Raw genomic sequence first — 22,372 nt, forward strand, 5'->3', positions numbered from 1 at the left:
TTCTGTGCCAAGAATAGGAAATAAACATGCAATGCGACAGTTCTAAAATAATTTTTTAGATAAAAGTATAAGTTGCAGGTGGCAAATATGATGTGTTTTCAGGCATTTTAAGTTAAGGTTGACCGATGAATGATTGAATTAATTTCCTTAAAAATACCCAGTTTTATTTAAAAAGAAAACACAAAACAGTTTATTTTTAAAAAGATGTATTTTCTTAATTTTCTGTCAACTATACAAAATTTAAAATGTAATACTTAATAATCATAGTAAAATCTTCTATATTATATAACCTAGGTACCAAAAAGAAGAGCTAGGCCTACAGTATGCTTTGCACTCTCCATGGTCCCCGAACCCCCTGAACCCCCTCTGGATCCGCCACTGTATTTTATCGATATTCCACAGTTTAATATCTGAAAATACCTAACATTTTTTTCTTCTCTCCTACGGAATGTGTTTTCTTTCCCAACAGAGGACAGAGCTCTCTTCAACAGGCCCCTCCCCCATCCTGACTGGTGTCGTGCCACACCCGATAAAATGTGATTGCACACATTGTTCCACACACATAGAAACAAGCAAGAAATATATTAAACTTGTTTAAATAACAAAATGAAGGATTTTTTATTTTATTTTTATTTGCAAAATATTTATTCAGGATTTTCAAGGTCTTTTGTTATTGTACATTATAAGGATGAATGTCATCCATTGAATAAAAAAAATAACAAGTCATAATTTTAACTACAGCAACATAAACTATGACATGGCATTTTGAATTCCAGGCATTTCATAGGAATGTTTTTTCATACCATTATTTTTAAAGAATTTGTCAATATAGAATTAGCATTGCACGCAAAATATCAGAACAGCTATAAAGTTCATTAACAAAATACTTTATAGATAAACTTAATTAAATGTGTTCATTAAATTATAAAAAGGTACAGTATAATATTATTTGCTTTTAATTCCTTTATACAAAGACAGGATACAATTACAAAATTTGACTGTACAGTATCCCCATAATGTAGGCTCTAATATACATGGCTCCATGTTGTCTATTTCAAAATTGCTGTACAGCAGGGGTGGGCATAAACATCAGTTGGAGGGCCAAAGTGAATTTTTTATTTAACACCGAGGGTTGCACCCAAACTTCGATATTTACAGTGTGCTCCCAAAAAACCTTCATGCACTGCTTTTATACCACTTTATTCTCAGTTTTAATATTACTTTTTACAGATGATCGGTGTCGGGCTGTAAAAAAATAAGCTGTTTTTTAGTCCAAAATGTTTAGCCGGCCGCACATACAGTATAAGGTTTTTAATTCATTTTCGTGGACTGAAAAAAAAATTCAATGTTGGGCTGCACTTTGCCATCTGTGCTGTACAGTATTTTATGTAATTTTCTAGTCCACGTTTCCATACATTGTACAATAGAGTTGTGGATTCAGGAATTCGAAATAGACATGCCCCGTGGTGAAAATTTTACAGAGAGGGTCCAGATTACCTAAACACCACCATGGTTGGGAGTGAGGTACAACATGATGTCTATGGCTGAAAATCACACTCATTGGCGGATCCAGAATTTTTCAAACAGTGTGGTGTGGTGGGGCACAACACTCAGAATAGGTATTAAAATGAGTAGCACTAATTTCAATATGTGATTGTGACATTGAAATTAAGTGGCCATGTCCCCATACTAGATCTGCCCATGACACTTTCAAGGTCAGATTTGAATGCATGTTTCTTTTTCCCCAAATTGTTTTAATTTTCAAGAATTTGGTGGCAGGGCCGGAGGGGTGAAAGCCTACTTGCTCTTTTAAATGCACCTCTGCTGTACAATATTGATTACCACATTAGTGACAATACTGTAAAACCAGGATTGTACAGTAATGCCACTTCATTTTAATTTTATCCTGTAATATGTGGTTACAAGATTATTGTGAGATTCGGGAGATCAGTGAGCGCGCGTTTTCATCAATCGATTGTTGACTTCCACCGATTGGCGCAAGTTCCCGTATTAATTTTCCAAAAGCATCTTGGAAAGTATTCGTTAATATACAGTACATACTGACTACTGTAATTATTACACCAGGATTATAATAGTGGTGTTTATAAAGATTAAGATCAGTTACTGTGTAAGGTACAGTACAGTATTTCGTAGATTCATACCCTGTAAGCCATACCATTCACCATGAAATCCTTGAAACCAATATTTACACTTTAGTGTAAATAGGAAGTCACTTCCTGTGAAAGATTCCTGAATGCATTGTTCTACAAATAATTATTTTATTTGCATAGTGTAATAATTATTAAATAATAATAACTTTATTTTGAAATCTACACCTTTGCATAGTGGCAAACAGTATGCAGTGTGTTCACAATAAAATAATTTAATTCACTTAAACACAGTACAATAAAAATCACAATTTCAAAATGAATGAAAATAAGAGACAATAAAAAATTATCAGTTAAACTTTAAGAAATCAGTCACTCTGTATCAGTATTCCTACAGTATTGAGCTTTACAGTTTAGTTACATAAAAAGAATTTTTGTACAGTTACTGTATTATTGCACATGGGAAATGTGCTAATTAAGTTGATAGTGCCAGGTACAATATATTGTTTACAGTGCATACATATTAATTTTCACCTCGCTATTTCCTATTCTGTTATTAAAGTCATATTTATCTGTAAAAGCTAATTAGCTCGAAGACACATCATTATCAACCCCTGTGACCTACTAATTATTAAATCATCTCTGTGTTTCGTTATAAAATATTAATTAACGAGAACTAATTAATTAATAGTTAACACTATAAAACAGAGTATTCCTGCAAAACCAAATTGAGAGGTTCATTATTTACAGTTTAGCATATAACAGTACAGTAGTTCCAAAATGAGTTGTGGAAACACAGAGTCAAATTTTTTTTGTTCTCTTAATAGCAAAATAATTTTGCCAAAAGCATCTACTGTAGGTCGTGGGAAAAAACAAAAATAAAATGTTATTGATGAATTTGTGGAAGTATTAGTAATGAGACTGATAATGCCTTAAATAGTTCAGATTTTAAGAAAGAAATATGGAGGGCAGTAGTAAAAATGAATATAACAAAAACATTTTTTTCTGAAATTTCCATATTTCAGGGCGAAGGGTGCGAAAAAAATTTTTTATTTTTGTTCGAAATCACATTTATTAGCGGCCTTAGGGTTTGCTAAACATAAAACTGAAGTCTTGTCTCAATACTCGTAAATAAAGGCCTTTCATTTACATGGTGAATGATATCTCTTGTGTGAGTCAGATCCCATAATGCCTTGCAATACAAGATTGGCTGCAATAGATTGACAGCGCTTGCAAATATATTGATCAGCCTGAGGCAATTATGATAATGCTCTATGTACTGAATGCTTAAAAAAGCGCTGTGCTGTACTTGATGATTTTGCAGGCTGGCTTTTAGTGGGCAGTTAATGAGAATGTAGAGAATCAGTGATAACAAGATGTCATCGTGTGCATTGGTAATGAGGCTGCACTGAAGTGAAAATGTATACAGTAATAAGATACAGATGTAATATCTAGAGCCCCTTGTGATATAATATAATGTACTGTAATGATGTAAACTGTAAATAAATTACATGAAGTTATATTTTTCAAGACATAACTACATTCATTTGATTTAAAATACAGGTTTGTAAAATATACAAAATTTGGATATTATATAAAATCCAATAAAAGTATTTTTCTAGTTAGAAATTTTATATTGAACATTTTATTAATTTGGGAATAATTTAAAATGAATGGGGCCCTTAAGCCGGGCAATCACTGTGCCCGATGGTCATCAGCTTATGCGATACTATAGAGAATGCAATGCTATGACATGCACGCAATGAACTGTTTTTAATGACTATCCAGTCAGACTGCCACAAACTACCAGCAGACTAGTGTTGTGTTACCTAGCACTCACAGGAGACTGAGTTGGATGCGTTGTACTACCGTTGTACAATGCACTGAGGACGTTCCCAGATGGGGGTTAATATTAATGTTTGTTATCAATACTTTTTTCTTATGATTATGATGATAGTTATAATATTAAACAGAGCCTGTATTCTCTAATCAATATGAGGATGAGTAAGATATAAATTTGAGGTTAGAGCATTAGTTAGGGTGAATGAATTCTAAGGACCTCCAGTTGCTCGTAAACATGATGTCCTTTTTATAAACATCCTGGAAAAAATTAAAACATAATCAACAAACCAACCAAAGTCAGCAAAGTCAACAAGTCAGGGTTGCTAGAATGACATGCTTTTGAACCAGCGAATCATCTCTGTTTAAAACTGACATAATTCATTAGCAGTTGGAGTCATTAGCAATCTGATTTTTTTTCCCCAACACATGGTGTATTACAAGGCAGTTTTTAAATAACTTATGCCCTGGTTATGATAAATACAGTAATTATTGAATCAACATTTGCACTTTGTTTTTTTTAAATATATTTTTCAATTTCATAAAATAATGCATGTTTTTATTTTAATAAACGATGCTCTGCTATGCTTAATAGGCTTTTACACAATGTACATATAATTTTAAAGGGGCTTAATATAATGTCATCACATACAGGTAGATGGGATTGTATTTTTGTTGTGAGAATGACACTCTGACATGCCCAGGGTTGAATAATGACACAGGGATTCAAAGGTTGCTGCGGTACCTCTCCCCACTAATTATTCAAATATTAACTCATAAATATATTTTGAAAAGAACAATAAAGCTTTGCTAATTACAGTAAAGAATAATTTTATCCACATAACACTCTTCCCTTTTATGAGGGCACTTGTAGTAATTCTAATGCATTATTGATTAAAGTACTCAGTATTATTACGTATTGTATTGCTCTACAGTAACTGTAGTTTTAAATACTCTAGAGAGCTAAGTACTGTATGTATGTTATGCTCTGTCCACACTCTTATCTTTTATGTGACAAATCTGTGTAATGTAGCTATATATGGGCATGATGTAATTTTATTACATTAAAATATGTTCATCTTGCATAATTTATTGTCACATAATATTTGATAGTGCAAACAGAGCTTTACTGCACAGTACTTATCTTTTCATACTTAATCCCTAAAAATATTAATTGTCTCTAAAGTCATTTTGTACTTTAATGATGGTGGTTGTTGATGGTTATTCATTTATTTCTCCTTTTTTATTCCATTTTTTGTTCGCAGCTATTCTTAAAAACAGCACAGGTTCTATCCTTGTTTTCTGGCCTAGCAGATAGATCTACATCTGCAGTTTTGCAGGTGATGTTTTGTGTGACATCACAGTCATACAGATCAGCAAGATCAGTATTAAAATAAAATTAGATGTACTAAGGAAGCTCATTCAAATAGATCTCACAGAAATGACTTATTTATTCCAACTTGGGACCTCGTTACTTTACATAGGTAAAGAATAAATCATGTTTAAGCCTGTCTTAAAATTATACTGTAGCCATCCTTAATTTATCATACATTCAATATTATTTTGTACTTTAGGCAATTGTTGAGTAAACAAGTCAATATCAGTCTTTATAAACAAGTAAAGTTTAGAATGACACAAGAAAATTCAGACATACTGTACCCCAAGGATTACCAAAAGCATAACACAAGAATGTAATTCTACACTACTGCTCAAACTTGCACCAAACAACTAATCCATGACTTGACCAAAAATCCATTTTTTGGTTAAAAATTGGACAATTAAAGAAGAAAAGCAAAAATTTATTAATTTAAAAATATAAATTATAATTGATTCAATAAAAAGAAACATTTTTACATTGCAAAAATTACAGTAGAAAATATGACCCAGTTGTTTTTAATCAAATTTCAGAAAATTTATATGACATTTTAAATTTTAATAAGCATTTGTAACTAAATGTAAAATATGCTTAGACTAGGAATTGGTGAGGAGTGAGGTGACTGCTAGTTTTTATGGTTGATCTTTAACACTGAATGTACTTACTGTAGAAGTACTGCCTTGTTGTTATTTTGAAAACCCTCCAGTTTAAAGTAGGATATGAACCTGTAGTTTATAATTATAATTGTTTATTGTTGTAGTTTTCTTTGTTGCTACACTCATGTATTCTATTTTTATGTACTGGTAAATATGATTTCTGTTGGCTTCTATACTTGCTTTATTTATGGTTTGGTATTATTTCATGCCATTATATCACTTGCAATGCTTATTTTATTAATTTTTTGGATATCATTTTAGATATACAGTAACAACAACATCCAAAAAAAAACAATAATTTTTTTAACTGAATATTGTCATTATTCTGTCAATATGATTTCAGTGTTTTGGTATTTTTGGGTTGTGTTTCTTTAAAGTAAAATCACTTCTCATGTTTTTAAAAAAAAAAATTTCCTTTGATTCACATCTAGCTTTGGCAGTGATTTCTTCTCACCAATCAGCACCCACCCCAGTTGCTATGGATACACATACATCACCATCATGTTCACCACCATCGTTGTCCTCTCTTCCATTTTACCTGAAAAGACCAATTTGCTGCAATAACACTTCATTAACTATGGACTTACATCTCAGAGAAGCACCAGATGGTCTTAGTGAGTCTCCCAACAACAAGCTGAATCTTCTGACCTCAAAGAAAGAAGAAGACAAGATAATTATCATTAATGATAATGTAGATATTAATGCAAATCTGAGCCCAAAAAATCATTTAGTGAAAGATGAAAGAAGTGATATTTTTTCATCCGATTCGGAAAGTGAAGAAGAAGTAAGTGATACTTCAGAAGATACTGCTTCTCCTATTGATTTTGAGACTGATATTTCCAAGAATATAAAGTGCAATGGCCAATCAGAAGGATTGTTACTTAACAGCGATTATGACTGGGTAAGTCTTGAGTCGGTGTTGAACCCATCATTCTCTTTGGATAATCAAAATCAAAAAGAAATAAAGGCAACCCCTCAACCTGTGCAAGAAGTACATCAAGCTACTTACGACAGCAATGGAAATTCCTTGAGTAAGCTTATGCATGACAAAAGTGAGGACATCAGATTACCTGTAAATGATAATGCAGATAAGAAGTTTTATCAGCAGTCAGAGGATCACACCAACTTCTGGCTAAATCAAACTTATAATGGAAACTCTGATAAAAAAGATACACATTTGGCAAATAATCATTGGAATAAATTTGATTACGTAGATGCAGAGGAGACATTTCTACCATTGGAACCTCTTCCAGATTATGCAGAAAGTGAATCTATACAACCATCCCACATCACCACTAGATGTTTCTCTGACACGCTGTCATCTCCATCAGAGTTGGATGCAGATGCTGTCTTTTGTGACGATAATGAAAGCTTTTACCTAAGCCTTCCACCAAGTCATGACAATTCTATTATATCATCGTGCTATAGTAAAGAGCATTCCAAAACTTTGAATTCCAATGGAGGCACAGAAACTTCCTCCACAAGCCTTTCATCATCCCTTTCGTCACTGGCAGAGCTTCATGCCTGCAAGCACACTGGCGCTTCCGACTCAAGAAGTAACATTCCATTGCTGAAGAAAGGTGATGGTGCAAGAAATCCAACAGTGGCAAATGAAACTCAAACCGATTACATTTGCTACAGACCAATGAGAAAACTCTCTGAAGCCAGATTCCTGAAACATAATCTCCAAGACCCTGCAAAAGATAACAGACACTTGAAGCAGTTTATACCGGGTAAATTGATCGCACCCGCTCAGAAGTCATCAGTGATATCCCATCCTGAATCTGCAGTCAAACCAGCTCAAAATCGAAATCCAAGATTGATTTATAAGTTACTTGAACAATTGAAAGAACAAGCAGCTGAATTAGAACTAAAAAGGTTAAAGAGAAATTCTAAATTCCCTGTATCAAGGCAGGCTACTAATATCCGTGCTGCTCTCAAAGGAAAAGAAGCAACATCGACACATGAACTCAACCATCATACTGGAAAATCAAGAGGAAATACATCCCAAGAATGCTCTCAACTTCTTGAGAATACTATTCAGTACATTAACCATCGACCATTAAAACCTATTCATGTCGTAGATGCAGACTACCGTTGGAGAAAAGGTTTGAAGTATTTGAAGTCTTTTACTGTAACTAACATGCATGGTCTTGGGGGTCGTTATTCTCAGTTCTGCATGAATTGTTTTAAATTTTTTTGTGTTTTTTTCATTTTCACTAGCGATTCAGGTGCATGATTTTTGAATCTGTTTTTTCATTTTGGCCATGGCTTTGTGACTGCTTTATCTGTGTTAAATCATCTTTTGATTTATTGTTGTAGAGTTTGTTAGATTATTTAGTGTCGCATTCTTAACTGATTGCTGTTGTGTTTGTGGATAAACAAGGCATGCAATAAGCAATTACTTCAAGTACTGTAAACATTGCTCTGTTTTCATTTTCTATGTTGATTTGATGTGTAGTGTAGTTAAATATGCTATAAAACTTTCATTTTCTCAATTACTACTTTAAAATTATGCCTACAGAATATTCCTTTTACAGCAAATAATAATCCTGATTAATTTCATATAGCTAGAAAAAATTGTACTCCTTTTCTTCACTGCCACTCTCACTCAAAAACCCTATGCCCCTTATTGTATGGATGATATCAATAAAGTCTAGTTATTTTAATTTTTAATTTTTTTTATATATTGTTCATATAATTGAATTTTTCCAAATACATTGAATTCATCTTTCACTAGCTTCCTTTCTTAGAGGATATTGCTTTTTGGCTGGTGTCAATGCATAATATATTCTCACGTGTGGCCAAGGTCAGTCTTTAGGAAGATTTATCAGTCAATCTCCTCTATATTGATATGTCCATCAGGTTATTCATCACTTCCCTTCATACCTATCAACAGAAGGACAACTATTTTCTTGTTTAATTCACAATAATAAACACAACCAGTAGCATAAAACAAAAAGTACAATCTAAATTATCGGGTGACTACTGAATGATGCTTTAAGTTTAAAAGGCTTAGATCTTGAGGCTTAAGTCAGGTACAGGTACACACTGCACCTATAAGTTGTTGGCCGACATGACATGGAGAATTTGACGACTGTGCAACAAATAGAATTGTTAATGATGATCCTCACATAATACCGTTGACAATCAGCAAACAGCGTTGCCTCGCCAAGTGCTCACAGAGAAAGTGGAGATGGATTTGTTAGGCAACGGTCGTATGAAACAGTCTGTGCCCAGCTTTTACAGATTGTAGTAGTATAGAATTTGTCTTAAGCCCCAGTCCTGATTATCAAATTTTATTTGACAAAAAACATGTGACATGCCTAAATATGGTAATGATGACATCACATTATAGGCACATCCTACCTGTACATGGATATCAGTACAGGATTTGAACCAATGAACTAACATTGAAAGTAAGCATCTTAACAATCGTTAAACTTTAATATAATGTTGCCAAATACCATCAATAATTTATTTATCTATTATACTCAAACTTTGTTTAAAAAATGGAATTAACATACAATTTTTGTTAAAGTCTTGTGACTAGTTACTGTACTTTGCATTTTAATATCAGGACATACACAATTAATACAGATACACCCAATACATGATATCAATCGAGTATCATTTCAATCTACTGATTGTAAGATAAAAATACTGTGTTGAGATGGTTATGAGGGGCATACAGTATTAGGATTATTGAATTAAAACAATTAATTCCAAATTAAAATACAATAAGGCTATTATACAAATAATATTTTTGGGTTGGTAACTTTTTTAACAAAAATAAAAATTTTCAAATAAATATTTTTTTTACAGTTTTAAAATTGTCTTGAAACTTTAAACTATAAAGAATTTATTATTACAAATTTATTGAATAATGGATAATGTTGCTATTCTATAAATATTACAAAAAAGTATGTTTTCAAATAATATAGGTAACTCTAACAATATTGAAATTGTTTAAATGAATATTAATTTTCTTGTATTTTAACATTTTGAGTATACTGTGGAAAGTTTAAACTTTTATAATCAATATATTACAAATTTATCAAAGAATAGATAATGTTGCTATTCTATAAATATTACAAAAAATTGATATAAATGTTAATACAAACATTGTAAATCATTAATGCAATTTAATCAATGACTGCTATCGATATCCTCAATCAAACATTAAACGTGCGGATTGCCTTGCGGTCAAAATCCTCAACATCTGTCGCAACATCGTTTCATCATGAAACAATTTTTATTTTTATTAATGTATTTGCAATTACAGGATTTAGTATTTCCTAATTTTCACTTTTATTAATTATTAGAAAATTATATAAATGTTGTTTACTGTAAGGTACTTTGTATGCTGTGCATAATTCCTTAGGGGTCGTTCACAATTATAAACATTTTCGCAAGTGTTCAGAGAAGGTACTCTTTTTTGGTACCCCTTCTCTCACCTCTGAAAGTGTAAAAAATGTGAATTTCACAAAACTATTCTCTATTTTTATGTAATGATAAACTGAAGTACTTACTTGGTTACATAAAATGTCTAATTAATTCATGGTTGTTGGTCATAAAAATCTATTATTTTGAATATTGCTTATTATTTTGAATTTTAATGCACATGTAAACATGTGCGAATGTATCTACCCCCTCCCTCCTAGCGTACTGTTTGTACATTTGTGGAAATGTTGATAATTGTGAACAACCCCCAATAGTGGAATGCTACAATATAATATATTACATGTTACTATTTATCCTCCTTAAGTATCTTAGTTTTACAGATACTTTCATTCATTTGTTCCATCACAAATTAACACTGTGCATAAAATTCATGAAATTGACAAGCATAAAAATTTAATATTATAATATGTTAAAAATAATAAAAAGTTGATATAAATTATGTTTAAAAACTATTACAATTTTTAAGTATTAATAGTTTCTGAAAATTTAGAGTTTACTACATAACTATAAATGAATTACTATCCAATTTCAGAGCAATGCATTAAGAAATATAGAAATGAAACATACCTGGTACTGTAAATTCCAAAATTTCATTTTTTTTTTTTTACTTCATTAGCTTAACATAAACAGTATGTCTTTAACAACTTATTGATAAATACTAATTTTCAAGAAATACCCTTAAAACATCCTTTAAATAAAATATACTGTAATATATTTGATTAACTATTCAGAATTATTAATAATAATATCCCTGTATTCAGTATACAATATGCTCTAAATGATGCATACTGTACAATTATTTCTTACCTAGTGTCAGTTAAATGTAATGCTGAGATGTAATATTTGTCTGGTTGAATTATGATAATATAATTGTGTCGATACCGTTTTTAAAACGTGACCTGTTCGTACCAGCGTATTATCGCCTCTGTGCACGGGACACAGGATTAGCCGTGCTTGCGTCATCTTCCTGTGTCGATTATGCAGCCTCTCCCCATGGATTCTAAACAACCATCAAATCAGCTTCTCATATTATATTCCTCACTTTTGAGAATTAGGGGATCAGGGATTGTCTTAACAAATTTGTGTTATAAAAAGGACAGTTATTTAAGTATATTTTCAATAAGTTAAAGTATAATAGAACCAAAATGGTTTTTCCATTTTAAAACAAAAACAATTATCTTTTTATAGAAAAATATATTTTTTTTTAAATATGAAAACAAAATGTTATTTGTTTTGTCATTTTTATCAACCCGGACAAGGATTAAACGATCTTTCATATTTGTACGATGTTCATGTATCAACATTGCTATAATCATAATGCTGTATGTTACGGTTAGGCCACCGAGCGATCTTCATTTGTAGCCTCACAATCAAACAAATAGCACTGAGACATCTGCTTTACTACGTACACTATTTCTTTAATTCAGTATGTACAAGTTATATACAATCACATTCAAATTATCAGTAGGATGCCTCAGCACCAAATGTTTGCTGTACGCTACTGTATAAAGCTGAACAGTTTCTCTGCAATCCCCAAAAATTCATCTAAGGTAATGCGTAATACCTCTGACTTCCGGTAGCGCAGTTGCACACTTTTGCAGCCTTGGATGAATAGTACCATAATTATGTGTTGTTCAATAATAATTTCGATAATACCGAATATCCATAGATTCTAAGAGCCAAATTTTTTGTAATGAATATTCGTCACCAATAAGCAGTAACAATGACATTTATACAATGACAAAATACTGTAGGTTACAACTAGGGAGCCAGATGCCTGAACACACTGGTTTGTTTTGTAAATGTATCCCACAAGGATTTCACTATGTATTTTATGATTAAATTAAACATCTGTTGAGTTGGTGCTTGTCTATCGCTCAGTAAAACCATTTACAGTATTTAGGATATGAGTAATTTCGGTTGGTTACAGTTACTCAGAAATTATCGAGGTTAAATTGTTACATAAAATAATACGATTTTAAAATTTTTGATATCTTTGGTTACCAGAAACAGTTTCTTACTTGCTTGTTTCATTAGCTCTCTTATTGTTGAAGACATTTTGCAGTCATTGACCACGTGAATGGTTGACATTATACACAGCCATTGAGAGAGATCATTTTTTTTAAATGAATGTCACCCAAGGTGGGACCCACCTACTCCAATACTAGAATTACATTTTGGTTGTTAGTGAAGCTGCGCCATGGAACTATAAACATTATTGTTTAAAGTGTTTATTTTGGGTGTCAAATGTCTTATACGGTACTTCTTGCGTTGAACATAGCTTCGAGGTTTTGTCAACACTAGTTCCTAACAACAGCTGTTCCCACATCAAAACAACATCATTTCCTTTGATTCCTTTTTGGGTGATCATGGGAGCACTGTTCGGGATTGGTCATAGCGGATTAATGCAGTCATATAGGAAATCATTTAAGATAGGGGAATTGTAATAGAGATACTGTATTTATCATTAGTTTTCCTAACAATTTGTTCCTTATATTCCAAAAATGATATAATTTAAATACTTTATTTTTGTTTTATAGAAATGTTTATCAATTCTCAAATGAAAATTATCATTTCAATTTTGGTATTTTCTGAGTAAAAAGTCTGAATCATTTATAATTCAGAAATTCAATGTTATAATATTTACAGTATATCTGATTTTATTGCAAATTGTGTATTAAAATCACGTTTCTATCTTGCAACACTTAGTTATGTAAAGCTGGGTGCTCTACAGTAGTCAGCCGACGCGATTCTATGAAGGACACCACAATCCGCGCTCATTAGCTGATCATTTTTAATGACGATCCATTTAGGCTGCCACCGATATTCACCAGACAGCATTGCGTTGTCTGTTGCTCATATTGAGCAGAGTTTTCTTCATCTCTCGACTGTCTTACAATCCATTTTGGCTGCCTCCGATATTCACCAATCAGCGTTGCGTTGTCTGTTACTCACTTTAAGCGGAGTTGGCTTCATCGCTCGAACTTCTTACGACGCGGTGAGTGCCCGGCTTTAGCAGTCAATTTGACAACTGAGAAATTTTCTAATAAGCTTTTTTTGTATCGTTTTATGTACTTTTTCAAGATAAAATCTACAGTACCTATAAATTGAATATTTCTTTCAAAAATTATCCTTGTTTCCTATTGATTTTAAAATCTTTGAACATTCAAGGTAAAAATACATTAAATTATTTTCTTATGCATTTCTAATCCTGTTTCCAATTTTTTCATGCTAATGTCATGGTCGCATAAAGTACTGAGGAAGCGATGGTATATTAGACAAATGTTTTAGGAAAAAAGCCCCAAATTTGTTAAATTGTGTCAGATGAATGGCCTTACATCTGATTATGAATGAAAGATTATTTGATAGCTGGCATGGTTTGGCATTAATGATTTGTTTCTTTTTGGCATATATTATCATAAAGTAACAGATGGACTTCCCTTTCTATAATTTATATTTAAATTTTGTTACAAATTGATTATCATTTTGGTTTTACTGATGCTTGCGGGTAGTGTTTTTCATTGTAATTCTAATATTTAGTTTAGTGACGTATCATTTGGACAGCAATATCTTCCTGATGGGCATTTTTTTTTCAAAGAAAAATGGTTAAAATTAATAATAAATAATGAAAACATTTCATCACCATAAATCCATTTGGAATTGTTGAGAACAACAATGTGGATGTGAACAGTATGTCTACCGAAGTACCAAATACATTTACTTAAATATTTGTTTTTTCTTACTCTGCAAATACACATAGCATGCTATGGTTAATAAAACATTAACCCATTTAAGTATTATCATTTACTACTATAAAAGAATACAGTGTGTCCCTCAGGAAAATTCCATATTTAAACACAAAAAAAATGCTCCCATAAGTGAGCTCAAAGTTATTTTGTTTATATACTTACTTGAGTTAAATGTAATATTTCAATTCAAAATATAGGTAAGTAGGTTAGAGTTTATAAAAAACATTGACCAACTCGGAATTATTACCTGATGATTTATTCTACGAGGCCTTTATCCTCAGTTCATTTTGAATTGCTTGTCTTCATTGATGTAAGCATAGTTTTGTGTTTTGTATTATTTTTGTGATGGTCTGTAGATCAGGCGGATCAGGCAGGGGAGCTATGAGGGCCCCCATTAGTTAAGCCGAAAAATAGATAAGAGGGAGAAAAATTTGAGTGAAAGAGACGAAAGAACAAAGAGAGTACACCCATGAGTTCAGTGGCGATCCAGATGTGGGCGAAAGGAGAGCTCGACTATTTACTACTTATTTTCATTGTTTCTATGTTTTGAATTCCAATTTCTCTTTCACCTTCTGAATTTGCTTGTCGAAATAGCTTAGAGTATCTAATTCTATCAAATTTATCTTTCAAGTATTTTATTTAACAAGGAGTTATTGATTCTTTGTCAAATTGTGAACTTTTATGATTATCTTTAAAGTATGATGAAACCTTTTTTTATACTACAGCTCAGAAAGACATTCATTCAAGGAGGAACTCAAGAGGATATTATGAACCAATGTACATGACTGATGGTTACCACACACTACCTGCAATGCTCAACTGGTACAAGAACCACCAGAATATATACACTGACCAATCATGCACCAGCTTCAAAAGACAGTCACCAATTAGAAACCAGATGACAGATTTGAAAAGTGATGTTTCTCACAGAAATGGAAAGGGCCAACGGAAGAGAGATGCCACTAAGAGTATGGCAATAGAGGATGCTGGCAGTGAGCATGGGTTTGATGATTGGCAGGATCTTGAAGGACCAGAAGGTCCGCCACAAGACATCACTGTTTCACCAAGAGATAAAAAACAATCAAGTAAATTATATGAACTTGATATGGTGGTAATGAAAGGTAATCAATAAAAACTAACCAGTTTAAACAAATAAATAAATACTCAAGAGGTTATCATCCTCATTATCAACAACATCCTGAACGTAAGCCATCAACATGATTGTAGAAGTGGTTTGGCGCAGTGGGAACGGTTTATTTTCCCAACCTCGAGGTCAGGGTTTCAACCACCTCGCTATGCATTTCACTTGTGTCATTGGGCATGGCACTTTATTTGCATTGCTTCTCTCCACCCAGGAGTATAAATGGGTACCTGGTAGAATTAAATGCCAAAATGCGCTTATGTAGCTGCTGCAACTTTATGGAATACTATCTCTTGGAGAGGGTTCCATAGGCGTTTAATCCAATGACTGGGGGTAGTAATGTGAAGCGCTGAGAGGCCTTGCATATTATTATTATTATTATTATTATTATTATTTTTATTATTATTACCACCACTATCAACATCACCGCAGTTAACATCTTTGCAATTAATATAAATTTAACAACATTATCGGCATCAATACTAACAACATCACAAAATTGCAATTATCTCAGCTTTGTTGTGCGAAATTGCTTAAATCTCCAAAAGTGAGTCATTTTGGTGTTACGGGGCACAGATTGTGATTAGAATAAAGTATTTGGTACCACTGTAAAGCTAAAATTGTTGTAGTTCTAGTAGTATTCATTACATCACAATCTGATGACATACGCACTCTCAACGAGCTTCGGAAAAGTGTTAAAATTTGCTAAATAATCTGGCGGTGGCTGATACTGTTTTTTCAAACCCTAGGCGGTCAGTGTTAAAGAACAATATATGAGAAATCAGCCATCAAAGTTTATGATGTCGGGCATTTTTCATGTGGAAACTATCATCAAATCCTTAAAAATTGTTGTTTTAACTTTGAAAATGGGCATAGCATGATTTATAGATATAAAGCTTAGTTTAATGCAATAAAATAGATTTTTATAATTTGACATTCCAGCATGTTTTGACCAATTTCTCTGAAAAACGATTTGCGACGAGTGACTGGGTTTGGCTTGTTTTTGCCATGTATAATATCCATTTAATAGTTAAATATTTATTATCTTTAAGATGAGTGGAGGTGTATCTCCATACAAAAAGTTGCTTTCATGTGTATTAAACTAAATGTCTAAAAAACGTCCAATGTTCTGTGAAGTTTAGGATGGCTACCACCAGTTTAGCAAACTGAGCAAACTGCTCTATATTATGCAGTATATCATGTGCAGGGTGAAAATAAAAACTATTTCATATCATATTGGCATACATACATTGTTTTTAGTTTTATTTGAGAAGTGCATTTAAATCATATTTTAAAATTCTTTTTAAGGTTTAGTTACAGCTGTTGGTTCTGCTGTGGATTTAATTCTTGATCACTTTTCAAGGGCCTCTAAAGGAAAACCTCAAGAAAAGGTAACAGTTAATTTTTTTGTCATGGTATTGCTTTTAATAAATACCCTCTGAGTATTCTGTATTGAAACACTATAAAAATGTCAACATTTCTAAAAAATCTGCCTCAAGAAATTAATAATTGTTTACTTTGTATAATAAGCTATTATCTTTTCAACTAAAAATTAGAACAATAAAAAGAAATTTTGCTATTATAGAGATGTTTATAAACCTATAGTCTGTGCATATAGCTTATACCCTGACATTTCTACCAGCAATATAAATAGAATTGTAGAAAATTGGTTGTTTTTGATCTGTTATAAAGGCTGATTATTCTTGTCATCATGAGCAAAGGCATCTTCAAACTCAAGCTACTGCCTTATCACCTAATGTGAATTTTGTTTTTGATGATTTTATGGATGGCACTTGAGTTTCTGGGACAATATTATGGGCTGCTAGTCGAAAAGATTGGTTCAAAATTTGAAGTAAGATTTAGAAACTCTGCCAACAATTGGAGATAAATCTTTCAAAGTTGGCAGTGGTTTTTTTTAAAGCTTAGTACTATGTACTTGATCAGAACCTTGTTAGTGTTTGCTCTTACATCACCTTATTTCTCAACTCAGAACACCATTAGCATACATCGTCAATTTTTTTGTTTTTTGATCAATGAAAATGAAAACAAACTATATTAAAACAAAATGTAAATGATATTAAAACTCTGCCCACCAAACATGGAGATCTCTGTGTTTGGTAACGCAAAGCTTTACCGCCAAACACAGGGGATCTCGGTGTTTTTTAGGTTTTTTTACGGAATACGATAGATGGGGTAATTACCGACATGTACTAACAATTTGAACACTATATTCAGTCTGAACTGTAAGTGTTTCGCTATTTCAATGTGACCTATTCTCAGTGACCTCATATTGTACAGCGATACTGAAACGCCGTATCTCGGCTTCATTGTGTGAATATGCGTAAAACAACTAAAGTCAGTCACTTTCGTTTTACTGTTCCGGGTCACAGATTATGATTAAAATAAAGTGTTTGATACCATTGTAAAGCTAAGATGTTTGTAGTTCATTGTAGTATTTATTACATGTCAATGGGGATCACATACACACTCTCAACATATTTATACGATTAAACAAGTATATAAACGACAGGTCCAAGTAAATACGTAATTATTTTTTATTGCAACTAAAAATTGTTTACTCTTAGTCACTAACTGAATTATGAAAGTGGTAATTAAATTTTTAATAAAAACTTTTCTGGGGTGTTATAATTTCCCTGGCCAGTATTCTTGTCAATTGTTCAACTTGCAATAATAAAAAGGAAACTGTGTTGGCTGGATAAGAAGATTATATGACCTTAAACTGACCTTATTAATTAACCTTTATGCTGGATTTGACTTAGGATTTACAGACAATGAGCAATATATGTTAACAACAAAACTTGATTAGTTTACAAGTGTGGTGTTAATTATCAACAATTAAATTTAAAGGATATTTTGAAACATTTTTTGGAAGGTTTTTTGATAATTGTACTCTAGCATACTACTATTCTCTGAACCTTCAGGATTTTGTTTTTGAAGTTTGAACAAAGAAAGGATTTTCATCATTTTGGACTATTTAAGGCCTTGTTCAGACACTCAAATTTTATTTGACAAAAACATGTGACATGCCTAAATATGGTCATGATAACATTGCATCATGACTGTGTTCATACAACAGGTTATTGTCAATGAAAATTTGATAATATGGACAGAGCCTAAGAATAATTTAATTTTAATTTATTTAGTAGAACAAAGTACAGAAAATAAACTAGCAGTTTCTAATAGAAAAGTAAAATGCTGCGAGTATGCAATTCATGTATATACTAATAGATACTTCAGTACATAAAATGGTGTACTGATTTTTAGTTTTAGTATTAATATTATAGTAATAATAATATTTCTTTATTTGTCCTCGTATATGTATGCCTACACACTGGGAAATTCGGGCTGGGTCCCCGGGGACCCGCAGCTGCCATAGCTCGGCGCCAACTACTTCACTTACTCTACAACATCAAACGGATACAGACTGATACATACATGGTCCTTAACTCGCCTAACTCTCTTGAGAGGGTTATTCGAGGAGCTGAGCGTTTTGTTATTATAAAAGACCTGAATTCAATACTCGATGCAGAGCCGGGTATCGAACTGGGCCCTGGCGTGCAAGAGGCAGGAACCATACCAATTAGCCAAACGCTCAGGTAGAAATGTATGATTTGGTGACTTACAAGAATGGGTTTCAAAAATTCTGTTTACAATGCTACAAAACAACATAATAATATACTAATAGACATGTTAGTAGTCGATCTTGTTTTATTGTTAACCACAATAGGCTTCACAGTATTTAAATATGTAAAAAAAAAGTGTTATCCACAATTGCCTTCACAGTATTTAAATCTGTTTTAAGAATAAATTATTTAAAACTTTTTAATATTTTCTCAATTATTTAAAACTGTTTCAAAAAAGAAACATTATAGAGAACTTCAGGATAACCCTAAAGCATGTTTCCGAAGGGGTCCTGTTAAAATAATAACACCATTTAAACATTTCAGTGAATTGTTAGTGTATCATAATGTACATTAAATTGTTTATTTCCTCCGAAGATTGCTTGTTTGTTACAGTGCCTTTTGAAATGGTAGTTAACTACTGTGTCCAAGTACTCATTTAGTTTTTTCTATCTCTTGATCATGAATATTCAGAAGATTATGATCAACATTCCATTTAAGAAAATAACAGGTCATCTTCACTTTACATGGAGTAAATAAAAAAAATTCTGTATTTAAGTATTTTTGTGTATCATTATGAAAACGACTTTATTAAAAGTGTTGACTGCATACCTCATGACTTGCATTTTGGATAATTTTAATATTGTTGGCTGATATATATTATACTCTGAAGAAAAGAGAATCAGATGACAGGAACTTGTGGAGCAAGAAGGCTTTAATAAACATTAGACAAAATGTGCACAAAGCATGGTACAAACAGGGAATACAAGTCAATTAAAATAATGATGCAGAAATTTTGCGAGTGTCAAGTATTGAGTCATTCAACCCGTTTAGTCCCCTTGCTAATGTGTCCTTCCTCTTGTATCAATCTAACAGTATATGTCTATTTTTAGGCTGACCTGGGAAAATTTATGGTTTCAACCATCAATTATACCTCTAATTTTTATTGATTTTCATTAATTTGAGGATGATCATATGAGAACTAAAGTGACAGAACTTGTCATTGAGCCGTTTACTCTGACATCTTCAGACGTTATATTAATACTTGCAACTAATTACTATCAATCTGAAATATGTGTCTATTTTTAAGCTGACCTGGCAAAAATCATGGATTCTGCAATCAATTAATGCATCTAATATCTATTGATCTTTATGATTACTGTAGTTTTAGGAGGAACAATCATGTAGGAATTATGGTGACAAATCTTATTGATATGGCCTTATATGTCTTCAAAAACAGGGGAGGGGTGAGCAAACAATTTTTGATTTAGGAAGGTGCATTTAGGAAGAGTACTACAGTGTTACGTCACGATACCACACCGTTGCTATTGGCGACACAAAATGCGTTCAACCGGATGCCATTTTCTCTACTGACAAACCATTGATTCCAATTTCTAACGTAATTATTAAGATGTTATTTCTTAGTTTTTCTTTGTAAATTGATGATTAAATGTGTGTTCGATAACTATATATAATGCAAGCTTTTGTGTTTTTAGTACATTTTGATGGTAAATTATTAGGTTTTAAAATGCCTATTCCAGAAAGCCTATTCTAAACCATTAATATTATGAAGTCATTCAGGCATAATGAACGGTAACCAATGTCTGGTTGACAACAAAGCTCGCCACTTGGTGTTGTGATGACACGACTGTTGTACTCTATAACAGGTGCTGGTGGCGCTCTCTGAAATTATCTAATACTAGGAAAAATCAATAAATTAGAGACTTGTGGCAAGTCTAGCTCCTGGGTTAATATTATTGTCAGTCTAATATGTAGAATTTTTTAAAATTTTATTTGTAGTTGCTGTTCAATTTTTATAGTACTACTGTACTAGTTATATATTTTTTTTAATTTTAATTGTTAATATTATTGTTTATTATTATAAAAAAAATTTTGATATTATCTTGACAGCTTAATGTTTAAAACAGTAAGAGGCATAAAGTAGCACTTTAAGACTTGTTGAGATTTTATAATCTCAAAGTACTACGTTTTGCTTTCTTACCGTATGTAAAATGGAAATAGAAAGAGGTAGAGACCAGTATAAGAGATGGCTCAGAAGAGAGAAATACATTTAGGCTGTATGATGCCTGAAGATTGATTTATAAATGGTTTGATTGATTATTGAGTGATTAATAAATGATTGATGATAGTTTGATTGAAGCACAAATCATTATAGAATACTTGTTTGACCTAAATGTTGTTTATTTCTACTTGCAGGCTGTTCTTGGAGACACTGTACGAACACCAACCATTGGGTTTCTGGTGCTGAATCATCTGTGCCCTGCCATCGCCAACATCATCAAAGATGGCATGAAACCATACATCAGAAATTTCATCATTGGTAGGATGAAGAACTCCATTTGGCAGGTGGTTGAAGCTACCACTGAACTTGGTATGATGTAATATTTTTATACTTTAAAAGATAAATCTTGAGGGATAGTATTAATAGTGATGATGAAAATTCAGATGGAGATATTGTGATGTAAAAGATATGATTGTAATTATGCTGAATGTGGTGGTATTGATGTTGTTAATGGAAGTATTTCTAATATGCAGTTGAAGATGCAGTAACATCCTATCTCTCTTTATTCTCTAGGTCCTGGTACCAGGTCCTTATATGAATTGGTGTGTCTCATACAAGAACAAAAGTCCTTGTCAACAGATGCTCTGAAGTTCAATGCCTTCATCTTTGGACTTCTCAGGTAAGAGATGTAATATAATTAAGAACATGTTAGTGGTTACAATATGTGTTAGATGTTGTTATTGCACCTGTGTGTGGTTTTGTTAAGTTTGAGCATTTAGCATAATTCACATTAATACTACATTTAAAACTGAGCATTGAATGTTAATTGGAAAAGAAATGTTCATTGTGTCAGGACTTGTGAATGTATTGACAAAGAAATTATGCTTGAAAGATATTTGCACAAAGGGATTAAAAGTTGCCTCTCAAGATTTTCTTTTATTTCACATTCCATCTAATTTGGTTGCTCTCACATGCTGTGGCTATTTGCTGCAATGCAGCTAATAAGAAATAAATAAGCTAAAGGATGTTTACATTTTATTCAGCATGAAGGCTCTAATTATTCATGATTTACTTCATGGGAAATACACCTTTTTCAGTTTCACTGTAACATGATACAATTGACATACTGTAAACACCAGACTGTCAAACATTTAAATCATTCAACATTTTAGATATTCATGATTTATTATTTATTTAAAACATGATATATTATTTATTTTTGTTATTGGTACTCAGTGTCTCTACATTATTACATGGGAGGTAAGTCCACAAATATAAAAAAAATAAAAAATCAGAAAATAAAGATTACCATCTGTTGCATGCTATAACAGAATCATTGAGGGAGCGCATTCTAATTTCAAACACTATGATAATAT

General features: G+C 32.2%; 1 protein-coding gene across 1 annotated transcript in view; it reads left to right on the plus strand.

Annotated features, from left to right (window-relative positions):
- The window catches only part of LOC117115180, a 45,376-nt gene that overhangs the window by 7,758 nt on the left and 15,246 nt on the right, over positions 1 to 22,372 (plus strand). The window contains exons 3-8 of the mRNA XM_033258886.1: positions 6,410 to 8,086; positions 14,917 to 15,312; positions 16,641 to 16,723; positions 21,191 to 21,365; positions 21,570 to 21,675; positions 22,233 to 22,256. Coding sequence (XP_033114777.1) covers positions 6,410 to 8,086; positions 14,917 to 15,312; positions 16,641 to 16,723; positions 21,191 to 21,365; positions 21,570 to 21,675; positions 22,233 to 22,256 — 2,461 coding nt within the window. The remainder of the gene's footprint in view (positions 1 to 6,409; positions 8,087 to 14,916; positions 15,313 to 16,640; positions 16,724 to 21,190; positions 21,366 to 21,569; positions 21,676 to 22,232; positions 22,257 to 22,372) is intronic.

The sequence above is a fragment of the Anneissia japonica genome, unplaced genomic scaffold (assembly GCF_011630105.1).
Source record: "Anneissia japonica isolate Jap-2015-1 unplaced genomic scaffold, ASM1163010v1 scaffold6997_len847652_cov182, whole genome shotgun sequence".
NCBI lineage: Eukaryota > Metazoa > Echinodermata > Crinoidea > Comatulida > Comatulidae > Anneissia > Anneissia japonica.